General features: G+C 41.5%; 1 protein-coding gene across 1 annotated transcript in view; it reads right to left on the minus strand.

Annotated features, from left to right (window-relative positions):
• The window catches only part of LOC132822416 (E3 ubiquitin-protein ligase RNF123), a 379,484-nt gene that overhangs the window by 241,726 nt on the left and 114,967 nt on the right, over window positions 1-22,791 (minus strand). Inside the window, exons 22-23 of the mRNA XM_060835785.1 lie at window positions 14,333-14,433; window positions 9,136-9,328 (exon numbers count right to left, since the gene is read on the minus strand). Of these exons, the coding sequence (XP_060691768.1) occupies window positions 9,136-9,328; window positions 14,333-14,433 (294 nt within the window). The remainder of the gene's footprint in view (window positions 1-9,135; window positions 9,329-14,332; window positions 14,434-22,791) is intronic.

Raw genomic sequence — 22,791 nt, forward strand, 5'->3', positions numbered from 1 at the left:
AGGGTAGTAGTTGATGGTAAAGGCTCATCTTGGAGTGCAGTTACTAGCAGTGTTCCACAAGGATCTGTTTTGGGACCATTGTTGTTTGTCATTTTTATAAATGACCTGGAAGAGGGGCTTGAAGGCTGGATGAGAAGTTTGCGGATGATACGAAAGTCGGTGGAGTGGTGGACAGCGAAGAAGGATGTGGCAGGTTACAGCGGGATATAGATAAGTAGCAGAGCTGGGCAGAAAGGTGGCAAATGGAGTTCAATGTAGCTAAGTGTGAAGTCATTCACTTTGGTAGGAGTAACAAGAAGATGGATTACTGGGCTAATGGTAGGCTACTTGGTAGTGTGGATGAGCAGAGGGATCTTGGTGTCCATGTACACAGATCTCTGAAAGTTGCCACCCAGGTAAATAGTGCTGTGAAGAAGACATATGGCGTACTGGGCTTTATTGGTAGAGGAATTGAGTTCCGGAGTCCTGAGGTCATGTTGCAGTTGTATAAGACTCTGGTGTGGCCGCATCTGGAGTATTGTGCGCAGTTTTGGTCACCATACTATAGGAAGGATGTGGAGGCACTGGAACGGGTGCAGAGGAGGTTTACCAGGACGTTGCCTGGCATGATAGGAAGATCGTATGAGGAAAGGCTGAGGCACCTGGGGCTGTTCTCATTGGAGAAAAGAAGGTTTAGGGGAGATTTGATAGAGGTGTACAAGATGATTTGGGGTTTAGATAGGGTTGACAGTGAGAACCTTTTTCCGCATATGGAGTCAGCTGTTACTAGGGGACACAGCTTTAAATTAAGGGGGGGTTGGTATAGGACAGATGTTAGGGGTAGATTCTTTACTCAGCGGGTTGTGAGTTCATGGAATGCCCTGCCAGTAGCAGTGGTGGAACTCTTCCCTCTTTATGGTCATTCAAGCTGGCATTGGATAAGCATATGGAGGTTATTGGGCTAGTGTAGGTTAGGTAGGCTTCGGTCGGTGCAACATCGAGGGCCAAAGGGCCTGTACTGCGCTGTATTTTTCTATGTTCTATGTTCTATGATCTGTCTTGGGTCCAATGCGGTTTGTTATTTTTATAAATGACCTGGATAAGGATATAGAAGGATGGGTTAGTAAATTTGTGGATGACACTAAGGTCACTACAGTTGTGGATTGTGCCAAAGGATGTTGTAGGTTACAGAGGGACAGAGCTGGCTGAGAGGTGGCAAATGGAGTTTAATGTGGAAAGTGTGAGGTGATTCACTTTGGAAGGAGCAACAGGAACAAAGAGTACTGGGCTAATGATAAGATTCTTAGTAGAGTAGATGACCAGAGAGATCTTGGTGCCCATGTACATAGATCTCTGAAAGTTGCCACCCAGATTGATAGGGTTATTAAGACGACATCCGGTATGTAAGCTTTTCTTTGTAGAGGGACTGAGTTTCGGAGCCATGAGGCCATAGTGCAGCTGTATAAAACTCTGGTGTAGCCGCGCTTGGAGTATTGTGTACAGTTCTGGTCATCGCATTATAAGAAGAAGTTGGAAGTGGTGGAAAGGGTTCAGAGAAGATTTACTAGGATGTTGCCTGGTATGGAGGGAAGCTCTTACGAGGAAAGGCTGAGGGACTTGAGGCTTTTTGCATTAGAGAGAAGGTTGAGAAGTGACTTAATAGATAGGGTGGACAGTGGGAATCTTTTCCCTCACATCCTGATGGCAACATGGAGGGGACATAGCTTTAAAGTGAGGGGTGATAGATATAGGACAGATGTCAGAAGAAGATAGGAAAGAGACAGAAATCAAGAAACTACAAGCTGGTTAGCCTAATATCTGTCATTTAAAAAATGCTGGAATCTACGTCCTTGACTGTTATTGAAGCTGCGTTCATTTGGCAAGAGGGGAGTATTCTATCATACTCCTGGGTTGTGCTTTTGTAGATGGTGTACAGGCTTTCGGGAGTCATAGGCTAGGAATCCTACAGTGTAATGCACTGTAGGATTCCTAACCTCTGACCTGCTCTTATAGCCACAGTGTTTACATGCTAGTCCAGTCCAGTTTCTGGTCAATGGTAATGCCCAGACTGTTGTTAGTGGGTACTCAGTGACAATAAGGCCGTTCAATGTCAAGGAGCAATAACTATATTCTACTTTGTGGGAAATTATCACTGCCTGGCACTTGTGTCATGCTGTGCAACTGATATTGGGTTACCTTGAGGAAAGGTTAGACAGGCTACACCTGTATTCACTGCAGTTCAGAAGAAAAAGGAGATCTTATTGAAACATAAAAGAGTCTGAGGAAACTTGACAGGGTGGAAACTGAAGGGAAGTTTCTCCTTGTGGGTAGAGATTGCAACGAAGGGAAATAGATTGAAAATAGGGAAAAGATGGCGATTAAAGGACTTCTTTTTCTCTCGGTGGGTCACGACTCCTTGGAAATCTCTCCCCAAAACACAGTGGAGACGGGGTCATTGAATATAAGGCAGAGGTAGAATAATCCCCTTACAGCTAAGAATCTAAGGTTAGGAGAGGGTTAGATGGGAACGTGTAACTGAGGCCACAATTAGATCAGGCATATTATTAATGAATACTTGAGCAGACTGAGGCTGAATGACCATACGATATAGGATTCTGGATTAGTGGTGTTGGAAGGGCACAGCAGTTCAGGCAGCATCCGAGGAGCAGTAAAATCAACGTTTCGGGCAAAAGCCCTCTATCAGGAATAAAGGCAGAGAGCCTGAAGGGTGGAGAGATAAGCTAGAGGAGGGTGGGGTGGGGAGAAAGTAGCATAGAGTACAATAGGTGAGTGGGGGAGGGGATGAAGGTGATAGGTCGGGGGTGGGAGGGTGGAGTGGATAGGTGGAAAAGATGATAGGCAGGTAGGACAAGTCATGGGGACAGTGCTGAGCTGGAAGTTTGGCAGTGGGACAGGGACTCCCTGAGATTCTTGTAGAGTGAGGAGGAAAACTTCTTCATGGCAGGCATCCTTGCAAGAGGATTCGCTGTAGGGTTAAAATCAACTAGGTAAAAACAATGACTGCAGATGCGGAGCAGAAGTAGGCCATTCTGGTGATCAGGCCCGTTCCATCATTCAATGAGATCCTGGCTGATCTGTTAATTCTCAACTCCACTGCCTTGGAATGTCAATTCTTGAATGTATCCTTCAGCTTGCTAGACACTATGAGCTCAAAACAGAGAGGGTCGCCTGCCAGCTTAAGAACAGAGTGACATAGATAAGCTGCAGAGCTGGGCTGAGAGGTGGCAAATGGAGTTTAATGCAGAAAAGGCTGTATGAGCAAATGGTATTCCTGCTGAGGCACTGATTCCCTGACTGATTAAAAATCTTCCAACCTCAGCTTTGAATATACCCGACTCAGCCTTGACGGCTCTCTGCAGTAAAGAACTTCACAGACTCACTACCCTTTGAAAGAAGAAATATTCCATCTTGTCTTAAACCAGTGACAGATTATGCCCTCTGGTTCTAGAGTCTCTCCCAAGGATAAATAATCTCTCTGCCTCTATCCCTCTACGCTAAGACTCTTATTTTTCAGTAAGTCTAGTTCTACTTATAACATAGATTTGTACTGTCAAAGCACAAGGAAAAGCGGATATTAATACCAAATTAGGCCATGTTAGCTTAGCAGTGGTGTACCACTGAACCCAAAGTTGACTGACATAAACTGATAGGGTTAACTTTCAAGTACACTCTTCAGTTGCAAGAAAGGTTTCCTCAATGTGTTAAACTATTGCTGGTTACCTCATTAACTTGTGGCTGTTAGCTCACAAGGTGAATCAGAAGCTGCATACCTCTTTTTTTTAAAATCAACCTTTTTTTTCAACCCCTGTAAGTGTCAGAAGCCATGTAATACCAGGTTATAGTCCAACAGGTTTATTTGAAATCACAAGCTTTCGGGGCACTGCTCCTTTCTCAACGTCTTCCCTGACAAAGGAGCAGCATTCCAAAATCTTGTGGTTTCAAATAAACCAGTTGGATTATAACCTGGTGTTGTGTGACTTCTGACTTTGTCCATCCCAGTCCAACATTAGCACCTCCACATCATGGCTACCATTGACACCTGTAAGAGTTTCAATCACACGGAATTTGTGGATAGTTTAATGTTGGAAACTTCTCTATGCTGGTTTCTTTGCTCAATTTTTGCCAGCTATGCTACATCAGAACTCCCAACAGACTGATCCTAAACCACTTTTGGCAAATCCTGCTGCAGGAAGAAACACCTTTCACAATTCCACCTGGGTTCATGCATCGTTTGCGTCTCTAGTTGATGAAGGAGGGCCTGTGCTCACTTCCTGAATAACTGCATGCCAGGAAAAGTGTTAAGCACCATTCGCAGTCCTTCAGTGACTGAAGGTGTCTGTACCTGCATTCAGCATCGCCTGGCAACAATCAGGCAAGTACAAAAAATGGCAAATGCTTGGCAACGACCAGTTTCAACAAGAAACTGACCACCTCTCCTTGACAGTCAATGGCATTACCGTCAGCTCTGAATTCATTATCACCAACCTGCTGGGGATTTCATCATCATTGCTACAAACATTGGATTTTGCAGTGAGTAACTCATCTCATATCCTCCTGTATGTCATCTAAAAGCACAAGTCATACCTTCCCCTTTTGTTCTTTACTCCTCTATATTCCCGTCCTTATCATAGAATCCCTACAGTATGGGAACAGGCTATTTGGCCAAACAAGTCCACACCGACCAGTGGGTTGTGAGTTCATGGAACGCCCTGCCAGTAGCAGTGGTGGACTCTCCCTCTTTATGGTCATTTAAGCGGGCATTGGATAAGCATATGGAGGTTATTGGGCTAGTGTAGGTTAGGTAGGCTTTGGTCGGCGCAACATCGAGGGCCGAAGGGCCTGTACTGCGCTGTATTTTTCTATGTTCTATGTTCCCCCAAAGAGTATGCAACCCAGATCCATTCACCTACCCTATTACTCTATGTTTCCCCTTAAAAATGCACCTAATGTACACATCCCTGAACACTATGGGCAATTTAGCATGGCCAATTCATCTAACTCACACATCTTTGGACTATGGGAAGAAACCAGAGAACCTGGAGGAAAGCCATGCAGACGCGGGGAGAATGTGTAAACTCTACACAGAGAGTCGCCCAAGGCTGGAATCTGGCGCTGTGAGACAGCAGTGCTAACCACTGAACCACCATGTTCTCACCATTTGACTTACACAAGGTCCCCACCCCCACAATCCAGCAATAACCCATTTTCCTGGCTCTGTAACTGCTAAAAAATTGCAAAACATAGAAACCATGTGCAGGAGTAGGCTATTCAACTCTTCAGTCCTGCTCCACTTTTCAATGCAATGATAGTTGATTCTCTATTAAATGCCATTTTCATATCCCACTTGTTACCCATACTCCTGGATGCCTTTAGTTTATAATAATTTATAAATCTCTTGCTGAACACATTCAGTGACTTGGCTTCCAATGCCTTCTTTAGTAGTGGATTCCACAAGTTTACTAACCTTTCAGTAAAAAAATCTTTCTTCATCTCCAAGCTAAGTGGTCTACCCTGTACCACAAGACTGTGTTCCTAGGTTCCATAATGGTCAACCAAGGAAAACAGCCTCCTTGCATACAAGTCTGTCCATCACTGTTGGAGAACTACAAACCTGCGTAAACAGAAAACCGACAAACACTGACCAAGTACTTAACTACACCAGCAACCATCCCAACACACACAAACAAAGCTGCATCAGAACACTATTCCAATGAGCCACCACACACTGCAGCACAGACAAACTTCGGAAAACAGAGAACCACCTATACAAAGTATTCAAGAAGAACAGATACTCAAAAAATACAGTGCACAGATTCCTCAAGAACAAACCACGACAAGCAGACCAAATACAGCCAGAAACCCTAACCACCTTACCATACATCAAAGAAGTTTCAGAAATGACAGCCAGACTACTAAGACCCCTCGGAATCCTAGTAGCACACAAACCCAGCAACACTCTCAAACAAAAACTAACAAATTTAAAAAACCCAGTACAACCCATGGACAAAACCAACGTCATCTACAAAATTCCATGCAAGGACTGCCACAGACACTACTAGGACAAACAGGAAGAAGGTCAGCCACCAGGATACACGAACACCAGCTAGCCACAAAAAGATACGACCCTCTCTCCCTCATAGCCCTACACACGGATGAAAAAAAAAACACCATTTCGACTGGGACAACACATCTATCCTGGGGCAGACTAAGCAAAGACATGCCAGAGAATTCCTAGAGGCCTGGCACTCCAACCACAATGCCATAAACACAAACACATAGATCTAGATGCCATCTATCAACCCCTCAGAAAACAAACAGGAAATGACATCACCACAAACCCCAGGAACCCCATCCAGGACAAACATATAAATAGAAAGCTGGAGACAACAGCTTTGCTTCACTTGGAGGTCACCACTGATGATGTTACCTAGCCAGATAATGAAACGTCTGGATATCAAACCTACAGCTCAGTGAGCAAACCTACACCCTAAACCTCTACCTGAGCTACAAACCTTGCAGAACGTTCCCTTTATCCCATGTCTAATTGTGCCTACTAACCTTTTATGAGGGAAAATCCAAATCTACTTTATCCACTGATTCTCCCTGATCGATTCTACTAGTTACATCCTCAAAAACCTCAGTAGATTTGTTAAGCATGCTTGCCTTTCATGAACCATGCTGATTTTGTCCAATCACATTAACGCTTTCCAAGTGTTCTATTATCACTTTTTTTGTACTAGACTCTAGCACCCCCGACTGATGTTATGATAACTGGTCTGTAATTCTGTTTCTTCTCTCCTCCCTTTTTAAATAGTTGATTGCATTTGTCACCCACCAATCTGTAGGAACAGCTCCAGACTCCGTAAAAGATGACCACCGACGCATCCAATATTTCCAAGGCCATTTCCTTTAGTATTCTTGGATATAGATAGTCAGACCATGGTGATCTGTCAGCACCATTTTCTTACAAATACTGATTTCCTTTAATTCCTCCCTCTCTTTAGACACTTTGTTCCCGAACATTTCTCGGAGGTTAATTATGCCCTCTTCACAAAGATCAAATTAAAGTACGAGTCCAACTTATTTTCAATTTCTCCTTTCCCCATTATAATTTCACAATCTTCTTACTGTAAGAGACCCATATCTGTCTTCCCTAATATTTTTCTCTTCACATATTAAAGATTTTAGTCACTTTTTAAGTTCCTGTAGTTTTACTCTCATACATATATCCCCCCTCAATTTTTTTAAAAAATCTTCTTTTGCTGAATTCTACAGTGCTGCCCATCCTCTGGCTTACTGCATTTTCTGGCTATTTTATAAGATTCTCCTTTAGATCTAACACTACTGTAACTTTTTTTGTACGTCATGTTTGAGTCACCTTTCCTCTTTCATTTTTGTGCCAGACCATAATGAATAATTGCGATAATTCATGCATTTCTTTTAATATTAGCCATTTCCTGTCGATCCTTTTAGTAACATTCCTGAATCCATCCATACCAATGCACATCTCATATTCACTTAGTTCTCTTTATTTAGATTCAGAACCTTAGTTCTGGATTCAACCACTTCACACTTAGCTTAATGAAGAATTCCTACATATTATGGTCACTCTTCCCAATGGATGCACACAACAAAATTGTCAATTAATCCTTTCTTGCTGCACCGTAGCCAGTTTAGAATAATCTGTTCTCTGATTGATTCTTTAACGTTTGGTCTAAAAACCATCATGTACACCCTCTAGAAAATTCTAGTCCATTGCTAGTTTGGTTTGTCCAATCTATATGGAGATTTAAATCACACATGATTACAATTATACCCTTACTGCATGCATCTCTGATGTTTTGTTTTCTGCCTTCCCTATTACTGTTTTGGAGCTACAGACAAATCTCTAAAATGTTCATGTCCCTTGGTGTTTCTCATCTCTGCCCATTCTCTTTGCACATCATAACTTTCTGAGCCAATATACTTCCTCACTACTGCATTGATTTTCTAACAATGCATTCCCACTTCCTTTCCCAGTTTGCTTGCCCTCCTCTGTTTCCCTGTTCATGTTATCATACTGTTTACACTCTCCCTGGCAGCATGAGCTAACACCCTCCAAAATGTTGGTGTTGGTCCTGTACCCTCCAGCTTGTATTGGTTCCACTTTCCTCAGAATCGTCCCAATGTCCCAGGAACCTGAATCTCTCCATCCTACATTATTTCTCAAGCAATGTATTCAACTGATATGCACAGTTATTTCTACTCTTGCCAGCTAATGGCACTAGTAGTAATCCCGCAATTACTATCTTTACATTTTATTTTACATCCTAACTCCCTATATTCTGCTTGTATGGTCTCATCTCTTTTTTAACTGATGTCATTGATATCGATATGTACCATGACGACTGGCTGTTCACCTTTTCCCTTCAGAATGCCCAGTAATCAATCTGAGACATCTTTGACCTTGGCACCAGGAAAGCAACATGACATCCTTGAGTCTCTTTCGCAGCTGCAGAAATGATGTTTTTTCCCCTTACAACTGAATCCTCATCATTCTAGCCTGGTCATTTTTCTTCCTCACCTCTTGTGTATCAGAGACACCCATGGTTTCTGCTGCTATCCCCTGAGAATTCCTATATCCTTCCCCCTCAAAATGATAGGTTTGTTAGACAGGGATGCAGCCAGAGAGGTCTCCTCCACTAGCAGCCTTCCTCTACTCTGCCTGGTGGTCAACATCCTGTTTCTGCTTGCTCAGTCTTTACGTGCAATGTGACCATCTCCTCACTGAACACAACAAGCTCAAGGTCACGAATGCTCCACAGCAAAACCACCTCCAGCTCCAGCTCAAAATCATGGCTAGGCAGTAGCTGCAGGAGTCACACTTCCCACATGTGTCATCGCTAGGGACAACAAAAGTAGTTCTGGCACGTTTTTACTCTCATAACACAAGCCTTTGCTTCCTCAAACACAATTCTTACTCCCTACATTTGCAAATGAATCAAACTGCAAAATGACTACTGGTCACTAAGTTGGTCTTGGAATTTCCTGATGGACATTAGGATTGTGTCAAATCATGTACTATAAACTTACATTTTTGTTGTAAAGACACAGAAAAGAAACTTCAAACTGAGCACCCACTGGATGGATACTTACTGTCCTCCTCTGTTCTCTGCTCCACACTCAGAGTACGAACCTTCACCTTTTCCACTGTGGTCAGGGATCGACGGGGATTCATCAAACTCACAGCTGCAGTGCTTAGGAACCTATTGGCTCGCCCCAGCGTCGGTGAACTTAACCAGCTCGGCCTGGCGAGACCTCCTGCCCCTGCAGCAGCACCACTCGGCCTCTGTTGGATTGAGGACACATGCAAACAGGAAAGCAGAAATCAATGATCGGGGTGTGTCATACAACTGCTCAGAGTTACACATCAAACCAGACACGTCTGGGTTCCTTTGCTCTCATATACTTTTTGACAGCTCATCCTGCAACTTTTGAACTACTTCCTTTGATTTCCACTATCCTAGTTAGCTTGTACCATCTGCAAATTTGAAAAATTGGCATTGTTTTTAGAATTCAAAGCTCCAATGTAAATAAGAAACAGCAGTGGCCTTACAACTGAATCCAGATCACTCCATTCCACTTCAAGTCTTCAGCACACTCATTATTTATTTTCTGAATCCCCACAAAGCTATTGCCCTACAGATGATCTGCAAATTCACTCTTAGTAAATTCCATTACTTCACAGAAAATGGAACAAGACAAATGTTAGTAACCACCTCTATTTAATAATTTTTCAAAAGGAAATGCATCACATCTGCCTGTTTCCAATAAGCAAGCACTTCCTCTGTATCTGGTAATTCCCTCATTATGATCATTAGTACCCCAAAGCATTTCCTTGCCCTCCCTCATTACTGAGATTAAAGCTGTCCATAACTGGAAAATTCTTTATTTTGAGTCCTTCAATCCATCTAAGATTTTTTTTTGAACTTGCATGCATAAAACAGGGGGAAGAAGGTACAGTGGGCAGCACGGTGGCACAGTGGTTAGCACTGCTGTCTCACAGCGCCTGAGATCCAGGTTCAATTCCCGACTCAGACTGTGTGGAGTTTGCACGTTCTCCCCGTGTCTGCGTGGGTTTCCTCCGGGTGCTCCAGTTTCCTCCCACAGTCCAAAGATGTGCGGGTTAGGTGAATTGGCTATGCTAAATTGCCCGTAGTATTAGGTAAGGGGTAAATGTAGGAGTATGGGTGGGTTGCGCTTCGCCGGGTCGGTGTGGACTTGTTGGGCCGAAGGGCCTGTTTCCACACTGTAAGTAATCTAATCTAAAGGTAACTTCAGTGGTCTGGAGATCCAAAAACCCAGGTTCATGCTTGAGAGCTGGCAGCTGAATTTAAATTCAAGTAATAAATGTGGCATATAAATATTATTGATTGTTGTAAAAACTCACCTAGCTCACTAATTTTTTTTATAGCAGGAAATCAGCCATCTTTACCCTGTGCGGCCTACATGAGATTCCAAACCCATGACAATGTGGTTGACCCTTAACTGCCCTCTGAGGCAATTTGAGATGGACAACAAATGCTGGCTTTTCCCATGATGTATACACTCCACAATAGAATGAAGCAAAAACAAAATCCATCAATTCTGTCATGTCATTCATTGCCTTTCTTAGTAAATACTTCAAGGAAGCAGTCAATCAGAATATTTACTATGTGCTAAACCTCAATCTTTAAACCTATTTGCACTTTTATAATTTAATTTCTTCTTTGACGGAGCTTCAGGGCAGAGGAGACGACCTGGGGGTGTGAGTGAGAGAGTGAGAGAGTGAGTGAGTGAGTGAGAGTGAGTGAGTGAGTGAGGGAGAGAGAGAGAGAGAGAGTGTGTGTGAGTGTGTGAGAGCGAGAGAGAGACTCACTGGAGATCTTTGTAGAGAGAGGAGGAGAACTTCTTCAAAGGTAGGCATCCTTGCAAGAGGATTCACAATAAGGTTAAAATCAACTCGACAAAAGTGAGAACTGCATATGCTGGAAATTAGAGTCAAGATTAGAGTGGTGCTGGAAAAGCTGTGCTTCTCCAGCACCATTCTAATCTCTAGCATCCGCAGTCCTCCCTTTTGCCTTCCTCTTTGACTGCCTTATTATTATTATTATTATTGGACAGTTATGGCTTGTCTCAGCATTCACATACCTTTGCTTTGTAACTCTCATCGCCCCTGATCATCCTTTCATATACATTTTTCCTTCAGGCTATATATATATCCCAGTGAATCCCTTATCCTTTTTCCCTGCAGCTCACACAAGTGTTTTTTCCCCACTTCATGCTGCCGGTAATTTGTTACTGCATTTAAGTTCACATTTGTTTAGCCTTTTGACAAGGTTAATACAAGAGATTAGGAAGGAAAATTAAAGCTTGCGATATCAGAGGTAACATATTGACGTGGACGGAGAACTGGTTGGTAAAAGGAAGCAGACAATTGGAATAAACAAATTCTTTTCAGAGAGTGGCAGGCAGTTAGGAGGGGTGTCGCAGGGTTCAGAGTTGAGACCCTCAGCAATTCACAATACAGGGAAACCTCGATTATCTGAACAAGATGGGCAGGCACTATTTCGTTCAGATAATTGATTATTAGTCGATTAAGTGCCTTTCTTCTGGGGCTCGGAGCTTTTAAAAGTCTGCTCCCTGTTCAGGAGACTGCAGCAGCATACAGTGTGCGTGAGCCCCGTGTCCCCCATGTGCACCTCCAACCCCATCTAACACCGCTCCCCCAACCCCCCAAGTTTTCTACTGCAACTTTTTGATAGTTTCCACATTTTCCCTGTACAGGACAATGTTGGAGAGATTATATGGGGAAGTGGGGTAGGATACACCCCTGTGTAGAACTCCAGGGAAAGTGTGGGGACAGTAAGAGAGGGCAGACAGTCAGCCAGCCATTTGGAGACAGTGCCTGTTTAATCACTGTAAACAAAAGACGCAATCACTGTTGGAACCACATTTTTGATGTAACGTTTCTATCGGGACCTCAAGATCTCCTTCAGATAATCCGATTTTTGGATAATTGGTATTCGGATAATTGAGGTTCCCCTGTATATGTTAACGATTTGGATGAAGGAATGGAATGTAATATCTCTGACTTTGCAGATGACACTAAGCTGGGTGGCAGTGTGTGCTGTGGGGAGGATGCTAAGAGACAGCAGGGTGACTTGGACAGACTGGCTTAGTGGGCAAATTCTTAGCAATGCAATGTAATGTGGATAAACGTGACGTTATCCACTTAGTCATAAAAACATGAAGGCAGATTATTATCTGAATGGCAGCAGTTTAGGAAAAGGTGAGATGCAAAGAGACCTGGGTGTCATGGTGGATCAGTCACTAAAGGTTGGCATGCAGGTGCAGCAGGTAGTGAGGAAAACTAATGGCCTTCATAACAAAGGGATTTGAGTATTAGAGTAAGAATGTCTTGCAACAGTTACACAGGGTCTTAGTGAGGCCACACCTTGAGTATTGTGCACGTTTGGACTCCTCGTCTGTTACAAACAAACCTGTTGGACTATAACCTAGTGTTGTATGATTTTTAACTTTGTCCACCCCAGTCCAACACCAGCTCCTCTAAATCAGTCTGAGGGAGTCCAGAGAAGGTTCACCAGACTGATTCAAGGGATGGCAGGGCTGACATCTGAGGAAAGATTGGAACAACTAGGTATTCACTGTAATTTAGAAGAATGAGGGGGGAATCTGATGGAAACATACAAGGTCCCGATGGAACTCTACAGGTCAGATGCAGGAAGAATGTTTCTAATGTTGGGGGAGGTCCAGAACTAGGGGTCACAGTCTAAGAATAAAGGGTAAGCCATTCAGGACTGAGATGAGGAAGAAGTTCTTCACTTTGTGAACTTGTGCAATTCTCTCTCACTGGAAGCTGTTGGAGCCAGTTCATTAGATCTATTCAAGAGGTAGCTGGACATGGTCCTGGTGCCTGAAGGGATCAAGGAGTATGAGAATACGGTAGGAATGGGACACTGAGATTACATGAACAGCCATGATCGTATTGAATGGTGTTAGAGGCTTGTAGGGCCAAATGCCTACTCCTGCACCTATTTTCTAAGTTTCTATATTTCTGTGCTTGTCTTCTTGATTTCTGGTATGTATTTAACTGACAAGCTTAGTACTGTACATTCAAAAGTGTTCCATCTATCCTCCACTTGATGTGTTGTTGAATATCCACTGTATTTACACTAGGTGCCCTCTCTTTCTCTGCAGTTAGTTTGGATTCCTGACATATCTGATCCAATAAATTTCATAGTTGTGACTGAATACCTCAGGGCTGCTATAGCTTCCACTTCACATTTCACAATTCAACATTAATTACCAGTTAGGACTGAGTGCTGTCACATGTCATTTTCTTGGTAAGATGGATTATGAATATACTATTTAGAGATCCACTGTTTGTACAGTGGATTACCATAACAGGAGGATATTTCTGTTCAAGGTGTGCTCCTGGGATAGCAGATAAACATACTGCAGTACAGAGGAATCTTGATTATCCAGCAATCAATTATCTAAAGATTGGATTATCCAGCAAGATCGCAAAGTCCCGATGCTTGGCTAAACTATGTTATCCAGCACTCAAGTATCTGGAATTCGATTAACGGGTCAAAATACTGCCCATCCATGTCCTTCAGATAATCGAGATTCCTCTGTACTTGCGTTTTCCTGCTGCATCAGTGTTTCTGAGCTAAAACAAGGTTAGTTTTACTTGAAGCACCAATACTGGTGCTTCACCATTATCATTGCCTTTGTTATTTGTTCTAGACACTGTCTCAGTCTGTTCCATTTTATCCTCATCGACAGCACAAAAAGCATCATTTTCCAGCTCCTTTTAGTTCCGAAGATGTGTCATATCGGACTGAAGTGTTAACTCTGCCAATGCAGTCAGTCCTGCTGAGTTTCTCCAGCATTTTCTGTTTTCATTTCTACTATAGACGCATTGGGCCAATTGATCTTTTTCTGTGCTGCAAATACTATATCAGAGGGTACAGAATCTACAGTGTAGATTTCACAAGTAAAGATTAATGGAAAGCTATTTGCACTTTACGTAGTTTCAATCACTACACACAAGATAAATTAGAAATCATTCATAATATGTAGTGGTGCTAAGAAGATAACGTATAAATGTCTGACCAAGAGTTACCCTCTTGAACCGAAAATCTGAACTCGGCATCTTAAAACGCATACACTCCCTTCACACGATCCTTACAGTATTCTAGGCCAGCGATACCTTCATCACTTTTTGGGACCTAACAAATTAAACAATCTTTGCAACGTCAGAAAAAGCTCTGCTGTGGTTTTGTACCTGTTGAGTTACACTCTCATCATCCTCATCCAAGTCGTCCATTGAAATGGCAGAGATCTCTGCAGGATCAATGATGATATTGGCTTTGGATGCAAGATCATCTACGAAAAATACAAAAGAGTAAAGAATCGTCTTTATTCTCTTATACATCAACGTCTCAAATGTACATAATATTAGAAATCTATGTAATCAAAACCTGCATTATTGGCAAACTTTATTTCAAAATATGATCCATAAACTTCCAATATATAGGTAGCAAAATGAGCTTACTTTGTCCAACTGGAACACATATCTAATTGCTAATGGTGAATTACTTCTGAAGTAACAGTGAGGAACAAGTACTTTGTACAAAGCTAATTAGATGTCAGTTTTATTCCCACAGCACATCATAAAACTGATCAAATATTACCAGCACATGTTCTTCATTTGCCATTTCCTTCTCTTCGATGAGTCACACAGCTAAAAATAACAACAAATCTGTGTAATAACTAAGGGGAAAAAACATAAATTCTCTCAATATCTCCAAAAAACCAGTTACTTAATTTTGTAAACATCGACAGGACATTTCCTTTCTTTAACCATACCTCTATGTTTAGGAAAGTCTGTAGTTTAAGTCAATAATTTCACTTTTTCCTAAATTATTTTTTTCTTGAACAGTTTCTCTTAGCCAAAAGTCTCTTGGGTATATATAGTACTGGTGCTTTTATTTTCTGCCTGGGCTGGAGTGACAAACCTCAGATTTAAGATGTAAGCTTGTACTGCTTAAAGTCACTTGTTGGAGAAGGTGTCAGTGGGAAGCCTAGTCTAGTCACCTCAGAAAGTGGAAAAACTAATGCACCACTAAACTATTGCATTCGGGCTAAACAGGTCAATTTATCAACAGATAAAACATTCTGACAAAAGACATAATCCTACACTATCGGTTGAATCAGACAAGCGATTAACACACACTGTGTGGTTAGTCCGTAGCAGATTTTAGGAGAGATAGATCCTGACAGAAAACTATTGGATAAGAAAAAAATAAAGATAAATGGTAAAGATTAGTTTTTTTTTATTAGATTCCCCATGTGTTCCCTTCGGCCCAACAAGTCCACACCGATCCTCCAAAGAGTAACCCACTTCCTTCTGACTAATGCAACTAACACAATGAGCAACTCAGCATGGCCAATTCACCTGACCTGCACACCTATCGGACTGTGGGAGGAAACTGGAGCACCCGGAGGAAACCCACGCAGACACAGGGAGAATGTACAAACTCCACACTGACAGGTGCCCAAGGTTGGAATCAAACCCAGATCCCTGGCGCTGTGAGGCAGCAATGCTAACTACTGAGCTACCATGCCGCCCTTGAAAGTTGCCATAATCCCAGAGAACCATAAGGTTCATTAGAGGTAGGCGGCAGGTATGAGGTTAGCCTGAGGATCACCATTCCTCAGGTGAAGGGAGAGGTTGAGAAGAGTCCTTCGTGCTGCCCTCAGCTGCTGCAGGAATTGAGCATACTCTGTTGGCATCACTCTGCATTGCAAACCAGCTGTCCAGCCAAGTGAGCTAACTGACCTCTGCAAGACCAAATTACTCCGGTATTACAAATCTGAAATTACGACATTGTAAATTAGAGCGGATTCCTTCTGGAATGTAAATGGAACACCATGAGAGAGAGAGTATAAATCTGCCTTTTTAAGAAATATTTACTCAGGATGTGGTTGACATTGGTCATTTATTGCCCTTCCTCAGTTGCCCTGCAGATAGTCACGAGCCTTCTTTTTGATCTACTTCTGTTCATGTGGGAATGGTACTCTAACAATATTATCAGTTAGGAGGATTCCAGGATGTTGATCCAGTGATAATAAAAGGAATATGCTCTGGCTGGGATGTTGTTCCCAGGTGCTGATGCTCCCCATGGTATTTCTGCCTTTGCCTTTCTTTGATGATAGAGGACACAGTCCTAGTACATACTGTTATGTAACCATGATGTGTACTGCAATGAACATGTAGTTCATGCGTACTGCAGCCTTCCCATACTGCTCTTCCACAAAGCACAACCATTAAGATGAAGGAACGTTCACGGAGTCAAGCCACAGTAACCAAGCTGATGTGCTACCTGAGAATGGTGTGAATTCAAAAGCCCATTTTGATTCCCTGATAGTTCAGCAAACAGAACACTACTGGGGCTCTTATGGTGCAGTGACATTGTCCTTACCTCTGGTCCAGAAGGTTTTGAAATCTCTCCAGCCAGAGGTGGGTTATAACATGACTGAAAAGGTTGGTTACATAGAAACACAGAACACCAGCATGTGCATCTGTCAAACTTTGTGTTTAAACACAAATCCCGAGACATGAAAAGCACATCAATCATCAGTGAACTGCTTATATGCATGCCTGTCTTTCATTTTATAACTGTCTGAAAGAGGACAGTCTCAATTTTGACCTAGCAAGTTTAAAAATAGAACAGAAAATGTGTCACACTTGGGTGTAGTGATTTTTAAATGCTGTTGAAAAACTCAGGCTCTGAAACATGCAAGTGTGTGACAGGAATGTTACATGGAAGTTCTACTTTTCATCCTGCTCCTGAAAAATACCAAATATGGTACAGTAGATGTAATTTCAGTAAATGAGTAATCCAGAGAGTCAGGTTATTGCCAACAGGGACACTGGTCAAATCCTGCAATGGCAGCTGGTGGATTTTAAATTCATTTAATAAATCTGGAATATAAAGTCAAATCTCAGTCACAGCAACCATAAAACTATAGTGAACTAGATGGGTTTTTGCAACAACTTAATAGTCCTTATCCAGCTTGCTCTACGTGTAACTCCAGATCAACAATAATGCAGTTGACTTAACTGGCTTTTGCAATGGTCAACAAGCCATTCAGTTCCAAAGCCATTAGGGACAGACAAATGCAGCCCAAATTCCAGGAAAGAATTAAAAAGAAAAAAAACATAAAATAGGAGGCTCAAGTGGTATAAAAATGCAGGCAATGCACTATTATATGATATAGAATTTCTGAGCTAAACAATACTGTTTTGAGTATAGACTGTATGCGACTGAAGGTGAATAGCATTTGCACGTGGGGCATCAGGTATTGGTTTTGCAGAGTGCTGAAGAGGAACAGGAAGCCATTTGGCCCTTTTAGCCATTGCCATCATCTGATGAGAGGATGAGTGCTCTGCAACCCTACACAACCTACCTGCCTTTCCCCCCATATTCCTCAATATCCTACTGAGCTATTGACCCAGCATCAATCATATTTGCAAGAAGTGAGTTTCAAATCTTCAACATTATTTTACGTAGAAGTGTTTTCCAATTTCATTTCTGACAGATCTAGCTTTAATGTTTAGGTTGTTTCTTCTAGTCCTGGGCTCCCCACTCAACCCTTAATATCCTGAAAGCTTGAATCACATCACCCCTTAATCTCCTGAATTAAAAGGATTACAACCCTCTTCTGCATAATCGCTCATTCTGGTGAATCTATGCTGCATTATATCTGTGGCCAAATGTTCCAATGTTTGTAATAATGGTTTCATGTTTTGCTGAAAGGGACAAACATTTACTTGCAGAATAGAGTGATGCATTTACAATGTTGATTTTGGACAGAATGTTTGGATTAAACTGTTCAACCAGATGTGAAATCCATTGCTAGACACTTGGCAATGAGGAACTCAGCTGGAGATAAAGCATGTCAGACAACACACGAGGATTATGAATATTATTAATATCCATGTGAGAGAAGGGCAGAAATTCATTATCTTCTAATGGTCAAGTAAATAACTGACACAAGGAGGAGGCATGACAGAAGGAATTGTACACAAGCAAATATCACAAGTTTACTAGGGCAAGTAAAATGAAAAAGAAACATAAATAGTTGGGCCTATGAGATTTTTGGGATGGATGGAGCAAATAATATTAGACATGCATTGATAAGCTGGTTAAAAAGAAATGTGGTCCATTAGTTGAGTAAATTATTGTCATGTTTAGGCTGTTGTAGCACTGATGATTTAATCCTTTGCAGCTTGAGTCATGGTAATAGCATCAGAACAAAACTCTGAGCAAAGACAATGTTCAACTTCAAAACTCAGTGATTGGTTTAAACCAACATTTGCTGTTACCGAATATCTGACTGCCTCACTGCAAACTAATCAAAAGCTGCTTAACTCAATCAACATTCTCTGATGAGGAACAAGCAAGCAGAAGAAACATAGGGAGGTTTGTCGTCAATCTCAAAGCTGAGAAGCAGCTGAAATAAACGCAAACAACTGTTCAGAAACTTGGTGACTTGAACTGATCCAGCTTCATGTTTAGTTTGTTCATTAGCAGAAGATTAAATAGAAACTCCAAAGAAAAGCCAGTTTGAATTAAATATTTATTTTCACTCAGAGATGCTAGTGTAGAACTACAATTTCTTGGAAAGCATCTTCATCCACGGCTTGATCTTCTTATGGGCAGTACGTAGACTATTCCATCAACATTGTCATCAGCTTTTCACACCGATCTTCTGGCTCGTCCACTTCCCTCACTATTACTCTTCCATCTGATCTTCTAATAATCAAATCTCTAAGCGTCAATCTGAAACTCAATTCCACCAATCTACACCGGATTCTTTACTCAGCTTATCCAAAAGAGGAGTGTTGAATATTCGAGAGATCAAAATATATGAGAAACCTGCTTCAAACCTATTCTACCATCCAGATGATCATGACAGATCTCTACTTAACTCAACCAAGATGTAAAAGATGTCAGTTCTGCTATAACGCAGTAGTTCTGCTTTCATACAATAATAAGAAAATCGTGTAATAGCAGTACCATTGGAACCAATGGAACCGGAATCACTTATCAATCTCATTACAGCAAATTTGAATTAACAAAATATGCACTGTAGCAGAATGACCTGTATTCCCTTAGTATGCAAAAACCTATCCGTCTCCATGTTTAATATATTAAACAACAGAGCCTTTCTGGGGAAAGAATTACAAACATCTACTACTCATTAGAGTCATAGATTTGTATAGCACAGAAACAGACCCTTTGGTCCAACTTGTCCATGTCAACCAGATAACCCTCTACCCAATCTAGTCCCACCTGCCAGCATCCGACCCATATCCTTCCAAACCCTTCCTATTCATTTACCCATCCAGATGCCTTTTAAATGTTGCAATTGTACTAGCCTCCACCACTTCTTCTGGCAGCTCATTCCTTGACTGACTGATTTCCACATCTCACCCCTCAATGACCAACTCATCACCTTGAGGCTGTTATCTACTGCAGTACTCTTCAGCCAAGTTCAAGGAAGCATCCTCCAGCTACCCTTTAAAGCACCTCAGGAATTTCATATGTATCAATGAGATTACTTCATTCTTCCATACACATGGAATTTTAGGCCTCGTCAACTCAATCTCCCTTCACTCATCCCAGCAATCAACAGACCTTTACTGTATTCCCTTGAAGGCAAATTTCTTAAGTACAGAAGCAAAAAGTGTGCAAGTATTTCAGACATGGTCTTAGCAAGGCCCTATATTTTTGCAGGAAAGCTTCTCCATTGTGAAATGATTGGACTATTGGAATAAAGGCTAAGTACTTTTTGCTTTTCTAAATGCCTGCTGTAGCTGCATGTTAAATTTATAAGTAATTTACAATGCCACTTAGGTCTCTCTGAATACCAACATCTTTACCAATCACCCTCACTATTTAAAAACAAATCTTATTTGTCTATTTTTCTATGGAGAATAGATATGCTCACATTTTGACATTATACTCCTTTCTTGACCATATATTTGAACTATCTAAATTCCTTTGCATCCTTGTCACAGCTTACTTTCCATTTAACTTTGTATCATGAAGAAACCTGCCTATATTACGTTCCACGCTGTCAAGAGTCCTTGATATAGACGATCCCAAACACGGATAATTCGTTAGTTTAGGGCCTACAAAGCTGAAAATCTCACTTTATTTCAATTCTTGTTTTCTGTACATTAACCATTTCTAAATCCGTTCTAAGATATTGCCCCAATTCCATAAGCACCAACTTTGTGTACGAAGTCTTGAGTGGTACTTTTTAGTATTTGGATTTGCAGAAGACATTAACTACATCCAATGGTTTCCCCTTATCTACCCTACTAGCTACAACCTCAAAACATTGAAGCAGCTTTGTGAAACAGAATTTGTGTTTTGTAGATCTGTGTTGAATCTCCTCAATTGTATAATCATTTTTGGAGTGTTCTGTTACAGTATCTCTGATTATAGGTTCCACTACCTTCCTCATATCCTATTACATAAATCCACCTCTCACCCTTCTTTCTTAAAATAGCAAGGGTTATGTTAGCTACTTTCCAACCTATTAGGGCTGATACAGAATCTAGAAAATGTGAGAAAATCAAAATCAATGTATCCACTGTCCCTTGAGCTAGCATTTTTAAAAAAAGCTAGAATTCCTACAAATTCCCCATTTTCACTAGACCCTTGGTCCATCACTATGTACAGAAAGATTTTGAGCTCATGACGGTGAATACAGATATAAAGTAATAATTTATTTTCTCTGTAATGTCCTTAATGTCCCTTTTACATATTGTAAGGAAAAAGGCAGTGGTAAAGGGCTGGCATATCTTCTCATCATCAACCAAAAGTTTCTCTTGCATTACCTTGTATGCAAAATTCCCCATCCCCAAAATCATTCTGGTAAATCTCCTCTGCACCCTTTCAAGGACTCACACATCCTTCCTACAGTATGGTGGTCAGGACCATGCACAATACTCTAAGTGCAGTCTATCAGAGTTTTATAAAGATGCAGCATAGTGTCCCTGCTTTAGGCATCAATACCTCAAAGCCCAAGGTTCCATATGGTTTGCTAACTACTCCCTCAATGTGTCCCATCTCTTTTAAACGTCAAGGCACATGAAGCTCGATCCTCATGCACTCTTTAAAGTACATTTCTTATAATTTAGCTGCTCACAATGCTAAATTGGGAAAAGTGAATGCAGATTAGGTAAATTAGGATTTTCGGTAGAACACCTCTGCTCAGTCTCCAAGCATGATCCTTAGCTTTTGGTTGCCTGTCACGTTTTACTCTCTGCTCCACTCCCACTTTGACCCTGCTGTCCTCAGGCTCCTACACTGTTCCAGAAAAGCTCAAAGAAAGTTCAGGGCATACCACCTTATTTTTTCACCTGAGGCACTTTAAAGTAATTTTGAAGTTAACACTGACTCCAATCACTTCAGATCTACTTTTTAGATGGAAACGACTCGTAATATTTCTGCTTTTCCCACTTATGCCTCTTCCATACCCTCTTGATTTTCTCATTTGTCCCATTACATTTATTTTGCCTTACATTACCATTCTCTTTGGTCATTTAATTCTACCGTCTTCTAGCTTATTGAAGATCATCACTTTCACTTTATCCTTCCTCACCCCTTTCCCTGCCTCCTTATTTGATTAAAACACATTACATCTATCACACTTCTAGTTCTGACAAGATGTCATGACCAGAAACATGAACGGTTTTCTCTTTCTCGAAACATACTTCCAGTCCAGCACAGAATTTTTAGTATTTATGTCTCGATTATCCTGAAATGAAACAATGTGCTTCAGAATCAGTGTCTGAATTTAATTTAGGATAACCAAACTGAGGGGGTGCCTGTGTGAAGCCAAATTAATTAGTTTCGTGAAAGTGAAGTATGAGCTAATACTTTACTTTAAAAAATAAAGTCCAAGTTCATGCTGCAATCATATCAACTCCCTTCAAAAAGGTGTTATTAGAAATTGCTTATATCTCAGCTATTCCAACTACTCCTACCTGACCTTTCTCAATATTTCTAAATGAAACTCTGCCTGTTTTACTGTGCATTTCACTGCCAATATTATTCTGGTCCAGGCTAAGGAGGCAAACGTTATATATTCCACAGCACCAAATTTCAGTGAGAACTAAGACATCAGGGGAGGGACGTAATGGGGATAATGAATAATGTTTCAATTACAGGAAATGAAAGAGTATGGGAAGCCAGGTATCATCTCAGCTGTAGGCAGACGTAGTCTGCAAAGCAGTTATTTTCCTGACACTCCTCTATGGCTGTGAAGCCTGAAGGACATATCACTGACCTGACAAAACTTGAGTCACCGCATCAGCACTGTCTGTGGATGGTCAGCGTGATCTGGAAGGGCCATCGCACAAATACCAGCATCTTTAGGAAGCAGGCAACCTGAGCCCTGAGGTGACTGTTCTGACATCATAACTGTACCAGACCAGCTACTGTATCAGAACATCAAACACTCTTCTTCCAAACAACACTCACTACTCCCAGCTCGCGACTGGTCAAAGACCAATGGCTGGCCAACACAAACGTTTCAAAAATACTCTGAAAGCCAACTTGAAGAAGAAAATTGGCTTTGACCTCAACAGCTGGGAACAGAATTCACTGAAACTCCTCAGTTGGCAAGTTCTGCTCCAACAAGGTGGTACTGTCTTTGAAG

Source organism: Hemiscyllium ocellatum, chromosome 14, assembly GCF_020745735.1.
Source record: "Hemiscyllium ocellatum isolate sHemOce1 chromosome 14, sHemOce1.pat.X.cur, whole genome shotgun sequence".
Taxonomy (NCBI): domain Eukaryota; kingdom Metazoa; phylum Chordata; class Chondrichthyes; order Orectolobiformes; family Hemiscylliidae; genus Hemiscyllium; species Hemiscyllium ocellatum.